This window comes from Harpia harpyja, chromosome 12, assembly GCF_026419915.1.
Source record: "Harpia harpyja isolate bHarHar1 chromosome 12, bHarHar1 primary haplotype, whole genome shotgun sequence".
NCBI classification, from domain to species: Eukaryota; Metazoa; Chordata; class Aves; order Accipitriformes; family Accipitridae; genus Harpia; species Harpia harpyja.
This window is the reverse complement of record NC_068951.1, coordinates 24,480,651-24,495,222: the sequence shown is the minus strand read 5'-3', so window position 1 is coordinate 24,495,222 and position 14,572 is coordinate 24,480,651. Positions and strand designations below refer to the sequence as shown.

General features: G+C 41.3%; 1 protein-coding gene across 3 annotated transcripts in view; it reads left to right on the top strand.

Moving 5' to 3' along the window:
- The first annotated feature begins 1,119 nt into the window (after nt 1-1,119).
- Nucleotides 1,120-14,572, top strand: part of FARSB (phenylalanyl-tRNA synthetase subunit beta) — a 42,218-nt gene continuing 28,765 nt past the window's right edge. For all 3 annotated transcript variants that reach the window (XM_052802821.1, XM_052802818.1, XM_052802820.1), the window contains exons 1-13: nt 1,120-1,237; nt 2,489-2,544; nt 3,730-3,884; nt 4,425-4,497; nt 4,984-5,099; nt 5,546-5,696; nt 6,938-7,046; nt 9,427-9,497; nt 10,839-10,900; nt 10,987-11,038; nt 12,558-12,619; nt 13,034-13,241; nt 13,670-13,750. In XM_052802821.1, the coding sequence (XP_052658781.1) occupies nt 1,180-1,237; nt 2,489-2,544; nt 3,730-3,884; nt 4,425-4,497; nt 4,984-5,099; nt 5,546-5,696; nt 6,938-7,046; nt 9,427-9,497; nt 10,839-10,900; nt 10,987-11,038; nt 12,558-12,619; nt 13,034-13,241; nt 13,670-13,750 (1,254 nt within the window). In that variant the 5' untranslated portion in view covers nt 1,120-1,179. The remainder of the gene's footprint in view (nt 1,238-2,488; nt 2,545-3,729; nt 3,885-4,424; nt 4,498-4,983; nt 5,100-5,545; nt 5,697-6,937; nt 7,047-9,426; nt 9,498-10,838; nt 10,901-10,986; nt 11,039-12,557; nt 12,620-13,033; nt 13,242-13,669; nt 13,751-14,572) is intronic.

Here is a 14,572-nt window from a genome sequence, read left to right as displayed (position 1 = left end):
GCCCCAGCCCGCCGCACCTGCCCGCCGCCGCGCCGCTCTGCCGCCGGCAGCGGCGGCCCCGGCTTGCGGCACAGGGACGCGCCCCCGCCCGCCGCCGGCGCTGCCCACGGCCTCGGCGCGGCTGCGGGCCCCTGGCGCGGCCCCGGCAGGCGGGGACGGGGAGGCGGCCGCCCCGGCGCAACCCGCCCCGGCCGCAGGAAACCAGATCCCGAAGCAGGAGCGGGCCGAGCTCCGCCGAGGACGCCGGCCAGGTGAACGCCGCTACCCGCCCTCGCCCGCCCTTGTCACAGAAACGTCCGACGCCCCGGCGCCGCGCCTGCCCCCCGCTCAAATAAACGACACCGGGCAACGGGGGCGGAGGCGCCCGCGGCTTTATTAGTCTGAGCCGCGAGCCCGAGGAGCCAAGTTGCGCGAGGGGAGCCCTCCTCAGGCGGAACCGCCCGAGCTACGCGGGATGGGGAGCGTTGGCGCGTTTTTCTCCTCAGCGCGGCCAACGCCGCTCCCGCCTCACCCCCAGCGGGCCCCCCCCCCAGGCGCACCCCCGCGCTTAAAGCTCTTACAATTAAGGAGTTTATGGAAGCTGACCAAGAACTTAAGGCTCCTGTAGTATTTGGGTTTAACGCTTTCGTTTCTAATTAAGCCAGCACGTGCACAACCTCCTTCCACCCCCGGCGCTTAACCCGGGGCGTCAGTGACAGGCATCGACAAAAAAAAAAACCAGCATCAAAAAAACCCACCCCAAAACTTGCAAAACCGCTGTCCCGGTCGCGCCCACGCCCCGCTCGGGACAGCGGGAACGCCGCAGCTCGCTGGTCCCGCCGCGGCCGGGCGACCCCTCACGCCGCTTGCACCGGCCGCCTCACGCCAGAGGACGCCGCTGACGGGCGCGGCGGCTCCCGGCCAGCAGGGCTGATGTGACCGCCGTAGCTGCCCGCCGCGCTGCCGGCGCTCGGCGCGCTGCCCGCCTCCTCCCTGGGCGCAGGAGTCCGGCCGACCCGCTCCGAGGGCGCCCGGCCGGGCTACCTCCGCGCCGTCGCGCCGGGGAGCGAGGGGGCCGGCGGGCGCGGGCCGGAGGAAGGGCGGGCGGCCTTCAGGCAGCGCGGCGGAAGGCGCGGCGCGGGGCGGCGGGGGCCTGGCGGGCGGTGGCGCAGGCGCGGGGCGGGGAAGCCGGGTGCCGCCATGCCGACCGTCAGCGTGAAGCGGGACCTGCTCTTCCAGGCGCTGGGCAGGAGCTACAGTGAGTGGCGCGGGCGGGCCGGGGGCTGCGCGGGGCCGCGGCTCGCCTCACGCCGCCTCCCGGGCTGCCGGCCGGCCGGGGCAGCCCGTGCCCGCGGGGCGGCCCGTGCCCGCGGGGCAGCGGGCGGCGGCCGAGGCTGAGGCGGCGTGGTGCAGCCGCCCGCAGCGCATCCTGGCTGAAGCGTCCCGGGGATCCTCCGGTTGTGCTCCAGGAGGCGTCCGCGGCCCTGCCGGGCGGCTCCCTCCGGTCACCGCGGCCGCTGGGCTGCGATCGGCCGCGGCGCCTTCCGCCGGCTGCCCGCCCCGGGCAAACCCCTGGCGGGCGGCGGAGATGGGGCAGTTCAGCCGTCCACCGGCAGCACCCCTTCGCTCCTTGCTTATTCCGTGCCCACGGAGCTGAGCCAGCCCTCGGGGAAAGCCCGGGCTTCAGAGCGGCAGGGGTGGCCGTATCAGGGGCGCTCCCCAGCCGCCGGCTCTTCGCAAGCCCACGGCGTGCCAGACAAAGCCGTGTATTCTCCCTGGACCCTTCAGCCTTTTGCCCAGATACATGCTGTTTGAGTCCAAATCACCCAGGAAATCAGAACCATGCCTTTCCAAATCGCGGTTTCTAGTTGGAGTTTCCCTGTCTGTTTCAGGAACCGGTTAAATCAAAAAGGAGAGGGAAGAGGTGGGAGCAGGCAAAGCAAACACTTAATACCGTGTTTTCACTGAGTCCTTCTTCCCTGGCTCCTTAGAAATGTGGCTTAAGAACTGTTTGTTTGGCTGAAAGGGCGCTTGGGGACATGCAGCAGTTTATCTAGCCCACACTGGCGTTCGTAGGCTCTTAAGACCCATGGGTGCAAATCTCCATTTTCACATCAGGGTTGTGTTACTCACATGTCATAACGCAGTTGATGCAACCTCTGTATGACAAGCTGACTGATTAAAAAACGTAGCTGTTGGCAGAAGCTGTCCAGTTACTCCCGCCTGTTTTCATTATCCGTTCAGGCCAGAGTTACTCTGACAAACTTGGCAGAGGAGCTGGTAGCAAAGCTAGGCGCCGAGGCTCAGAAGCCCTCGCTGTGACTGTGAGAATAACATGTCAATAAACGCAATCTGTACTGAAGAAACTGCTACTGAGATGCAAATATAAGAAAATTCTTTAAATTACTTTTACCCCTTTTTTAAAAATAGCATTTGTTATCTTGTTTGAAAACATTCAAAACAAACCCAGGTCTGCTTATTAACTAAAATTCACCTTCTTTCTTCACAGCTGATGAAGAATTTAATGAGCTTTGCTTTGAGTTTGGTTTGGAGCTTGATGAAATTGTAAGTAACGTTTTTATTTGTTACTTTTTCAGTAGATGTAGTGTAGTGACAGCATTTATATTTGGTAAGAGTTTGTACTGCATTATTTCCAGCATATTCCCTGGTAGAGTGTTGGCCGATGCCCTTTAGCATGTACCAAGGAAATGTCTAGGCAAGGTTTGGAGGATACCATGCCCCAGGTATCCTCAAAAAACAGCGTGGACAAGACTTGAAGGTCCCCTTTACCTGTACAATCTTTCAGCAGTACTGCAGCAGGCTTTTCATCCTGAAACATCCTCATATATCTCCATACCACAGGGCAGAACATGTAACACATACCTTTAGCTTCTTGTTACAAAATAATTTTGTAATAGACTGTATTAACACAGGTGGTTTGGATCTGAAAAAAACCCCAGACATACAAAAATTACCGTCTTGGAAGTAAGAGACCCCAAGATGGCATATTCCTATACTTCTTGGAGGTCAGCAGTCTGTGCTACTTGATCTTCAGTCTCTGGCCCCATTTTATTTAGCAGCTTATGCTAAATATGGCCACAGACCACATATTGAACATACTTTACAAGATCTGTTTGGCTTTGTTTTGTATGCATTCTTCTGTGCAATATCCACAAAAATATATTTGTCCTGGACATTGTTACCTAAGTTGTAACTAGTTTATATTTAAAGATTCAATTTAGATTCTGTACTTGTGAAAATTTGCTAGCCCTGTTAACTGTATCCATGTAAATCTTGTTCAAGTAGACCTGTTTTGGTTTTGCTTTTTAATTTTAATTAATTGATCTTTTAATGATGTTTATCAAAAGACATCTGAACATCAAATGTTATTCATTTCAGAATAGACTTGATAAGACAAGTCATTTGCCAATCTATTGCCAAAAATAAGGTCTCCTTTCTCTACTGGGATCTGCTAGGCTGGCGACTCTTGCTGCTGTCATCTCTTTTTTCAGAATTGAAATTCTAACAGTGAATTTTTCTTTTGGTATACTGCATTACAATCTCTGAATCTGAGAAAGGTTTAGATTTTATGTCATTTCTGGTATTTGGTGTGTCCATTTGCTGTATAAATCCAAATTACACTGTTAAACTTTTAATTAATACAATTTTCCCTATTATATTATCTCCCTATCATACTCCTGTCAATGCTAAGATATTTCAGGTTAAAAACACATTTTTGCTTAATTTCAGACATCTGAGAAAGACATTATAAGTAAAGAAAAAGGCGAAGAAAAGGCAAAGGGTGCATCTGATACTGTTCTCTATAAAATTGATGTTCCTGCCAACCGTTATGATCTTCTTTGCCTTGAAGGGTTGGTCCGAGGACTGCAGGTCTTTAAAGAAAGGTAATGCAAATTTCTGAGATTTTTTTTGTTATTTGTTATTTGTTTAAGTATGAGTCCATTTCTGGTCAATAAACAAACTTGCCACTTGCTTGGGTTTTGAGTACGATCTTATGTGTAGACCAGATTTGTCAGATGTTCCTCTGGAGAGGATCTATTGTATATTTTTAAAAGACTGGACTAGAATGTTACTGGGGTTTGGATCTGTTCTAAAAATTTTTCAGCTGCTGTTCGATTTGAGACATCCTCTGTAAAGAACTCCTGCAGAGGAACTTCCTTGTGATCCTCTGTAATAAATACCAAAACAAATAATTTATTTCACATTTCTGCTATGAGTTTATCTTCTTGAGTCCTTCCTTTCTAGTTCAGTAACCTGTTTACCATCCCATAGAAAACAAGTTTTAAACAGTTAGCTAATTTACATGCCAATAAATGTTACTAAGAAAGTTTTCTACATGTGATTTTTGCCACATTTCTAAAGTTTCTTGCATTTGGGGAACTTTCTTTCTTTCAATTACAGACTTATTTCTGGTTTTATTCTAGGATAAATCTCCCTAGGTATGAAAAGATAATACCAGCTCAGGGTGAAGGTCAGAGGCTGATTATCACTGAAGAGGTAAAAGTGTTTACTGCACCTTTGCAAATTTATTGAGAGTTTCTGAACCAGCAAGATAGGTATCAGTACCAATTTTATAAGAGCAGTGAGACTGGAAATCTTATTTGCAGAACAAGAGCTAAAGAAATTGAAATATCTCTACTCATTGTGATTTATTTTTAGGGAAGGGGATGAGCAGGAACAATACACAAATTATTTTGGGTGAACCTAGTAGCAGATCAAATCAAAGTTTCAGATGCTCACATTGCATTGACCTTCTGGGCCATTACACAGTATATTGGAAACCTCCTTGTCTCTACCAGACCTGGAGTGGGTTTGTTTGGGTTTTTTTCCCCTTTGAGATTCTGATGTCTTCCCATGAATTTTCCTTTTGAATACTACTTTACAAAAGAGGATTTTATGAAAAAAAGTGTACATTTAATCAGTTTTAGTTTTGTATGTTCTGTGTACTTGAAATTTGTAATGTGTTGCTGTTGTAAATTGCAGACTGTCCAAGTCCGTCCTCATGCTGTAGCTGCAGTCCTTCGTAATATAAATTTTACCAAGGAACGTTATGATAGTTTCATTGACCTCCAAGAAAAACTACACCAAAATATTTGCAGGTTAGTGCTTAAATTTAAAGCAGTGTATAGTGTCTACATGTATGATTTTATCACGTCAAGACTGCATATCCCTATTGCAGAGAGACATTATATTTATATTTATGCTAAGGAAAAATCTTTTGTAGCAGCTCTCGATCCTTCTCATTTCCTTGCCTGTTTCTGCCTGCTCTCAATATTTTTCAACATAAATAGCTGTTAGAGCTCCTACAACATTTGAGAAAGAAGCGTTTCGCAACAGGCCCATTAGATTTGCCTTTGACTGTTGCATTGTTAACGTTCGTTAAAATGTTATTTGTGAAAATAATTTTGAGGCTTCTGAAAATTGCCCTTCTACTTTTTCGGTAAGTTCTCTGAATGCATAGGTGTATAGAGCATCATGATATACTATCTCAAAAGAACTCCAAGTATTACTAGTAAAATCATTATTTTGCCTTCTTTCCTTCTAGGAGAAGAGCATTAGTAGCAATAGGTACCCATGACTTGGACACCATCTCTGGTCCATTTACTTTTACAGCCAAAGCACCTTCTGAAATTAAATTCAAGCCCTTGAATCAATCCCAGGAGTACACAGCTTCACAAATTATGGATCTGTATAGGGTAAGTGGGATTTTTCAGACTTGTTGCACTAAATGCAGGAAGATAAATTTCCAAGGGTTAACATCTCTCGTATCCTTGTTATTAAGAGTTGTTCTTACAAATCAAACACAGTTATCTTCTGTAGCTTCAGCCAGTGAACATTCCACATTTTGCTTATTCATGAGAAATACATGGTAATATTTTATTGCCCATGAAAGATACATCATGGTGTTTTGTGGCTAAACACAACTCTTAGAATAGTGGGTTTGATATGAACCCTTTGATTTATCAACACGAAGACTGCTTTTCATGATGTTTTTAATAATACTGTAAAAGGCTTGTATATTTATCTATCTACACTGGTAAGATACTCAGTGTACGAAGCTGATAAAATCTTGGGGTAAATAATATCAGATTTGTTAATGTTACTTTAGTTTGGCCAATTTTCTTGGGGAAGATATTGAATTATTTACCCAACTACATGTTAGGCACGTGTAGCTGTGCAAAAGGCTCAAGTTAAGTCTGGCACTGCTCTTGGCCCAGCATCCTGATGAGACCAGGTAAATGTTAGGAAAAGATTCTATCAGGTCTAATTTTACAATGTTTATATGAGCCACTTTAAATGTCAGCATTTGAAAACGATGCTATTATCACCAGCATTACAATATACAGCCATGCTGGAGCACAGATACCAGTCATAGAGATAAATAAATTCTTAAAGATCTCTGACTAAAGATGAGTAAGAGAGCTAGGAAACAAGTGATATCAGAGAGACTAAAAGTAAATGATGTTTTTGGTACAGCATATACCTATGTCATTGGAACAGATACACATTTTGAATCAAGTTTAAGCATAAAAGTGTCAGTATTCAGCAATTTATAATTAAAAGTATTGTAGTGCTAATTTTTATCACTTCTAGGGAAAGTTCCTATAAACTAAGGATGTGTGCCCGTGGGTTTGGCTATGAAAGGTCTGCGGTGATGAACAAGAGCATTATTTGGACAGCATGGCCTATGCATCTTTGAGAGAATCCTTAAAGAGATAATTTTTAACACTTCTGAAGAAAGCCAGAAATCTAGTTCTCTCATTTCAAAGTTTTCTTGCTTCTGAGAGCAAACAGCTTTTGCTAGTGAAGTACCTAGCTCTAAGCCCAATCCTTCCCCCTTTCAAAATTCTCGTTAATGTCTCAGCAAAGGATTATGGCGCTATCGAAGTTCACTAGTGAGCTGATGTGAAATGTAGGTTGTGCTTTGTTTCTCCAGACTGACAGCCACCTTCGGCACTATTTACACCTAATTGAAAACAAGCCACTTTATCCTGTCATTTATGACAGCAACGGTGTTGTTCTGTCCATGCCACCAATCATCAATGGTAAGATTACTTATGACTAGTTCATACTGTCGCTGCTATTTTGTGTGTTAGTCAGATTGTCTAACAGAAACATTGATGTGTAATAAGGATTATTCTGTTTTCTTAAAATCGTTTCACTTATAATTTCATATAGTCTTCTTCCCTTCTTTCAGCTTAAATGCAGCCAAATTTTTTGCTCCCTCCCTAGGCTGCTAGTATTCTTCTTTTCTCATCCTCACCAAGAGGATGTAAAAGTCCCACTGCAAACCTCTGCATTTAGCTTTTCATACCCTTCTAGAACTCAAGAAAAGTTCTTTGTGTCAGGAATCTTTGTTAGGAAAGCATTTTGTTTGCATACATAAACATTGTTCATCAGACGTTTAGCTAAAATAAGCATGTAAGAAATTATTTGGTAAACTGGTAACTGCTGTCAGATAACAGTCTGCTTTGTACTCAATTTTATGTGGTCACGGTAGGGAACTTTTCACCTAGGTCTTAAGCCCAGTGTATTTAACAGCAGTGTGAACCAGTTCTTTTGGATCCTTTTGCTATCACACAAGTGATTCCAGAAGACTTTAATGGTTTAAGAAGAATAAATTGGTCTAGACTTTTTTGCATTGTTTCTAACATGGGTTTCCTCTGAATGCAAAAGAAACTATGGGTGACTTTTGAGAACCATGTTTACTGAAGCCAATTAATGACATGGCAAGAATTACTTCTTTAACAAAGATATTTCAGTATACCTATATAATTAGGTCAAGAATCAGTAACTTTCCCTACAGTGACCAATAAAATTTGCAGGGTAATCTCTTTGGATGTATTTTTCCTAATTGACCTTATCCATATCTTAGACAGCTAATCCAGATCTTAAAAGGCCGCTCAAAGTCTGTGGCAGGGACTGGTAAGAACAACTGTTCTAAACTGAAGGTGGTGTCAACCACTGTGTCTGATTCTTCTTTGTTAGGCTTATTCCAACTTTGGAGTGTTCCATGTATTAACATTTCATATTGTTTACATTTTATCTATTTAAAAGGTTGAGCTATATTTAATACCTGTCTCTATTATAAAGAACAGTATTTGAGAGAAGTTTCCAGGGTAAAGGTACTTTTTAAACAGATAATGAAATGTAAACATCTGTATTGGTTTTTTGGATTATCTACAAGCACTTAAGTGAAAGGTTATATTTGCTTTGAAGTGAGTCCAGAAATGCTGAATACATTCCTTCTGCAAAGAGGTACAGCACAGCATCAAAGGGAAGGGCATACAACATCCCTCAGTCTTAAGACCTTTCAGTCTAGCTGTGACCTAGTTTCTCAGGTAGGAAACTAAAACACAGAATCTGAATGACTCGCTCGGGGTCAAACAAAGGAAGCGAGAATGCCCATCTGTATCCAAGTGTGTGGTTCCCTTTGCCTCCTGTGGGGTGCCTCTGCATTAGTGAATGGTGCAATGAAAGGCGAGAAGGACAAAGAGGTTGGATTTGGCACATTCCCATACAATTCTAGGACTGTGTATGTCCGTGCTGCATGGTTATCAGCAATGAAATTCATTAAAGGTATGCACTGCACATCTATACCTAACAGGCAATACAAGGCAGATTTCTGTACAGCTGCTCTAGATTGCTTGTGGCTTACTAACAGAACCCCACTTTTGTAGGGAACCAACTACTGGGGGACTTTGCATCCAATTTGCAAGAGAGACACTTCAGGTGATGCCCCTAAGTGTATGTTCTACTTTGCTTCTTCCAGATGAGAAACAGGTTTGAGTGCATCAGTGACCTGCTTGAGTGCACACTTCATGACTCCCAGTACAGACACAAAGCAAGTTCATGCCTAGATGGAACCCATACTAGGACCTGAGTCACTAATGTAGACAAACTCATCGTGTATCAGCAGATGGTGTCAAGAGATCTTGCTTATTCACAGAAGTAGCTATGGATATTCATCAGTCTAAATCACTTTTTAAAAACCATTTTATACATTCCTATCCAAGGATACTTTCTTAGGCACATCACACATCAAATGCAAATGTCTTACTAAAGCCAGGAGAGAAGATGCTCTGGAAGTGCAGAACCGCTTTGCAACCAGCAGATGGCCACTATTATGCTAGTTTGCTTCTTCAGCTGGATACTGAGATACCTGTAGATTTGTGTCTTTCCATGTAAAGCATAACCTGGTCAGTGAGTCTGGTCTGTCTTTTTCCTCTTTTTGATTCATAAATTTAAAAATAATAAGAGCTGCTATTCTGGTAAGAATTGTGAATGTTGATGCAGTAGACAGTGGCTTTTTAAGCTGCAGAAGATGACAATGATCTTTCTGAATCACAAAAGAAGTCAGTATCAGTGTCATTGCAAGAAAAATAACAACATTTCTTAACATGTTTTTGTCTTCACATGTTTTAGGAGATCATACAAAAATAAGTGTAAACACCAGAAATGTGTTTGTTGAATGTACAGGCACAGATATTACAAAGGTAAATTAATCTTTCCTGCTTTTGATATGCTGTGATATCATTGTTTTCCCTTTGGGTGATAGGGCTCCAGTACAAAGACCTACAATAGCCAGGCATTTACTTTATGGAGCCAACCTCCCATTTCAAAAGGACAGGATAAGTTGTAGGGCTATGTGGAATTCCCTCAACACAGTTTTAGGCTTGCTCTATAGACAGTGTTGTATTGCCATTGGATTTTGGTTTTACTCTGTCTTTACGTTGACACTAAGTGTTCGGTTTGTACGAGAAAGTAATTTAAGCATATTAGGGGCTTTTTTGTTGTTGAGCATTTTTTTTTAAATCTGAAAGGCTTCAAAAAGAGTGAAATTCACTAAGACTGCCTATTTTGCCAGAATACTTTTTGTAAAGAATCATTTTGTCTCCTACTTAAAGTCTGGGCTGAGGGAATGAAGGCAACATTTTTTCTTCTTAGTTATCTTTTTCAAGCAGGGATGCTGTGCAAATAATTGTCAAATCGAAGTCTTTCCATATGCAAATTCTGTAACTCAAAGCCAAAGCATGAAAGCCTAGCAGTTATAATTGCCTGTTCTTACATATAGGTTGTGCATTCATTGATAGTTTCCCTGAAGTGTGTATCTTGACAATTAAAGAGCAAAACCACTTTTAACTTACCCTACTACACAATGACATGTTAACAACGCAAATAAATTTGCACGTTGGGGAGTGGCTTCTAAGCATACTAATAAATAACTGCTTCTTGCTACTCTTTGCCTTGATAGTAAAAATAAAAACAGTGCTGTTCTGTTTACATGAAGGAAATTATACTGTGAGGCATCAAAAAACCAACCCTTGTAGATTAAGAAGTTGATCTGAATCTTATGATTATGTTCTGTTATACTAATCTCTTAAAATATTAACTGTAAAACAAAAGATTTTGCAGATGAGGTTATTTGGTAATATATTACTAAACAATGCACCGTCCTTCAGCCTCTACATTTTCACTTGAACTTCAGTGAAATGACTAATTAGACTGAAGGTTGGAAAGACCCAGTTCCAACTGGTAATAAAGACCCTGTGTATCTTTAGAAAAGAGTTTAGCAAACATATACAAATGCTTCAGAACCTTGAAAACCAAAGATTTCAAGTTTTTGCATAAATGTCTCTGCAGCAGAAGAAAAACATTTTTTAAAATTAAACCTAGTGGTCTAGACTGCAAGGATTTTGGTTGTTAAGTTACTAAATAGAATAGAATGAAGAGACTGTAAGACAAGATTTTTTTCCCCATGTTTTGTTAAGATATTTTGTCTACTTCAGCACAAGTAGATGACAGATTTCAATGTGCTTATTATCTTTATTTTGTAGGCAAAAATTGTTCTTGATATTATAGTCACGATGTTTAGTGAATATTGTGAGAAGCCATTCAGGTGAGTATAAATCTCCAGTCAGAGAGACATTACATTTAGGCCCTGTGTTAAAAATATTTTTACTTCTGTTTTTCTTTCTCTCTAAGTGTTGAAGCAGCAGAAGTAGTTTATCCTAATGGGAAGACCCACATCTATCCGGTAAGCATAGTGATATGATATCTCAGTATCCTTGGGGAAAGGATTTTATTTACAGAAAGTCTGGTAAGAGTGTCATTGTCGTCTTTTTCTGCAGACGCAGTATACACAGGTTCTGAGGTATAGTGTAAAAGCTCAGCTTGGCACTATCTGTATATTAGTGAGTCAGGGCCTTCTCTAGCCCCACAAAAAATAATTTATGATAACGCTAAAAATACAGTCTCACTGACATAGCCCGATACTCCAAAAAGAAGGGTAGGGTTTAGAGTTACGAGTGGTAACCACTGTTGTGGTTTAGAGTTCATGTGATATGAACTTTTTCAGGAACAAGTAAAGATTGCAATCCAAGGTCATAATCTGTGTCTAAAGCCTTTAAAACCTACGTGTTCCAAATCAGGAAAAATGAATGCCAGGAAGAGGTCCTTCAGACTTAAACCAGTGGACAACTGAAATCAGCCTCAGCGTAACTTACTTATCAGATCTGGAAGCTTTAATGCCCTTCAGTTAAAGTAACCTTGTAATGCTGGATTTTTCAGTCTTTCACTTTATAGACTCCCAACTAAATAAAGGTCTATAAGGCAGGATGTTGACTTCAAGTGCAGGTTTGCCTGCATTCAGAGTCCCAGGCAGACTTCTTTGCAGTAGTGGAATCTTACTCTTTTGTTCTCTTAATAAGTATAAAGAAAGCAATTCCTCCTGTTTCCTGAAAGTAACTGAAGACAAACAGAGGTCTGGTTGAGTTCATAAAATCAGATGTATCAAGCAAGTACAAACTGTTTAGAGGGAAAGAAACTTATTTTAATAAGAGTTTTTCTAGTGTATTTTAGCTTTTTCTTTTAGCCATGTCAGCTTTAATTAACAGAGGAAAGACCTAGAATCTTGAAGAGAGATCCAACAAAACAGAAATCTCTTCAGTAACCAACGTAGCTCCCTAGATAAAATAGAGCAAAAAGTCCCTAAAGTTTTAGATGCTAAGGTTTTTAAGGATTTGTATATCCAGAAGTTTAGAAACACCTAAGTAAATCCATACAAAATAACTTTCTTAAATATGTTGCAAACTTTCTAAGTAAAATACCCGTAGATATTTCTGTGCCAATACAGAAACAGAAAGTTTGCTTTTTCTCCTAAAAGTCATTTGATCTGTACTAGACCATGAGATCTCATGCATGACCATTCACTGCTTTAGGGCTTTGACTTAGGATGAACTGGTGACTAGAAACTTTCAGCAACTTTGTTACTTGCATGTATCAGAAATTATCAGAAGTTTCAATAACAGGGATTTCATGCTGCATTCAGCCTTCTAACCAAGAACAGCTTTTGCATCACACGCTATAATATGTTTTCAAGAATCCTGTTACCTTAATATTTTAAGTTTAGCCTAATACTCCACAATTGTCTTCTGTGGATGTCATTTCAGTATCGTAATTAGAAGAAGCTAGATTACTAAGATGTCAAAATTGAATCCTCTTAGGTAGAAATGGCGGGCATTTTGTACGCTGAAAAGCTTTGTCTTTCTTTTTAGGAACTGGCTTACCGAAAAGAGAAGGTGAAACCTGAGCTCATTAACAAGAAAATAGGAATCAGGTGTGTTACTGCAAATGAAAACATAGTTTCCATTAATAAAGAAAAACGTACTAGAAAACATTGATTATTGCATTGTTTTAAAAATGTTTACATTATGTGATTTTTTTTTTTTAATTTATCAAGAATTCGGGAGTTATCTTGGGTAATTAGATCCACTTTGTAAGACTGCTGTTTTCAAGGAAAGTGAATGATTCTTTATGGCCTCACACAACCGTTACGAAATAAAGAAAAATTACCATCTCAAGAGTCAGAATCTGAGCTGGTTCTGATTGAATGCTAAGTCTATGTACAGTCCATAAAGCACTTGGAGATTCTTCAGGATATACGGCAATGCAGGATAAACATTGATTACTTTAAAAAGCCAGTCGATATAGTGCAAGATCCATAAATTACTACTCTCTTGTTTTGTTTCAGTGAAACTCCATCAAGCCTTGCAAAGCTGCTGACTAGGATGTGTTTGAAGTCACACGTCACAGGGAATGGGAACAATATAGAGATTGAAATCCCTCCTACCAGAGCGGACATTATCCATGCATGTGATATCGTCGAAGATGCAGCAATAGCTTATGGTTATAACAACATTCAGATGACTATTCCGAAAACGTACACCATAGCTAATCAAGTAAGATTGCCCCTTCAAATAAATGCTCTGTTGTCGGTAAATGACTAGTGCATGCCAGAAGGGCTTTGGGGAAAACAGAACCTAGGAATTAAATATTTTGACATGCTTTGCCTTGAGAAGTATTTACCATGGATAGGATACAAAACAGATGCTCCACTGATTTGAATAAGTCCAAGACCAGTGGTTGCTGGTACTTGAAAAAAGACAGGGTTTAAGCAGGGAGCCCGTATTAAATCTCTAATTGGGAGATTCATATCCTCAGGCAAGCCTAAAGGCAGCTGGTTGATGCTTTCAAAAATTTTAAGCACACAAGCATAGTACCTCCCTAGTGAATTCACCATAATGTAACATTACATGCGGAATCACCTCGGGAAAGAACAGAAAAACGTTTTTAGACGGAAGTTGAAAACTTTTTTGTTTCATTTTAGCTCCCCCTCAATAAGCTCACGGAACTTCTGAGACTGGACTTGGCAGCTGCTGGATTCACTGAAGCACTGACTTTTGCCCTGGTATATTATATTGATTTCATATTTTTCTTAGTTGCGTGTTGGAACAGTGATACAGCCAAAACTGCAGCGGATGGTCTGAGGATATGTTGTTGTATAAATGTACCAGTATTATCCGTTACTGTTTTGGCAGGTGATTGTTTGCTAGTGCTTTGGAATTACAGTATTTTGTGAGTTTGTAGCTCAGAGAAATTGAATGAGTCACTGTTAATGTGGCATATAGTTCTAAGTATAGAAGCAAAAATAGCTGCTGAAGTACTGTTTTTAGTTTAACTTGATAGGATGAAATTATAAGACAGCAAGTCTTTCTTGAGATTTTGATCACCAGATGTGAAATTCATCATAGTTTGATAATCTGGAAAACAAACATAGAAGTTTAGTACTTTCTGGTGGATATTACTACAGTTTAGAGATTACCCTGTTTCTATTTCTCTTTTTAGTATTGTCATTTTCTCATGATTGCTTGCATTAGATACCAAGCTGATATGTAGTTATGCAGTCAGCAAAGAGTTTATTTTAAGAATACCTGTAAAAAAGTTACAATGCATGCTAAGGGGACACAAATTCCTCTGTAAATTTCACAACAGGTCTTTTGGTTTGGGGTTTTTTTTTTTTTTTGCATGGAAGAACAAATAAAAAAATAGTAATTGTTGTTACTGGTTGCAGGTATTATTCATATTATTTGTTACAGCCATGCCAGTAGTCTTTTACCAAGAATTAGGACTCTGCAGCAGCATGTTCCACTCCAGTACTAACAGCTGGCATAATTTCTAATACTGAAATTTTGCAGCAGCATTGTTTTGTTGAAATAAAATGTTTAGTAGG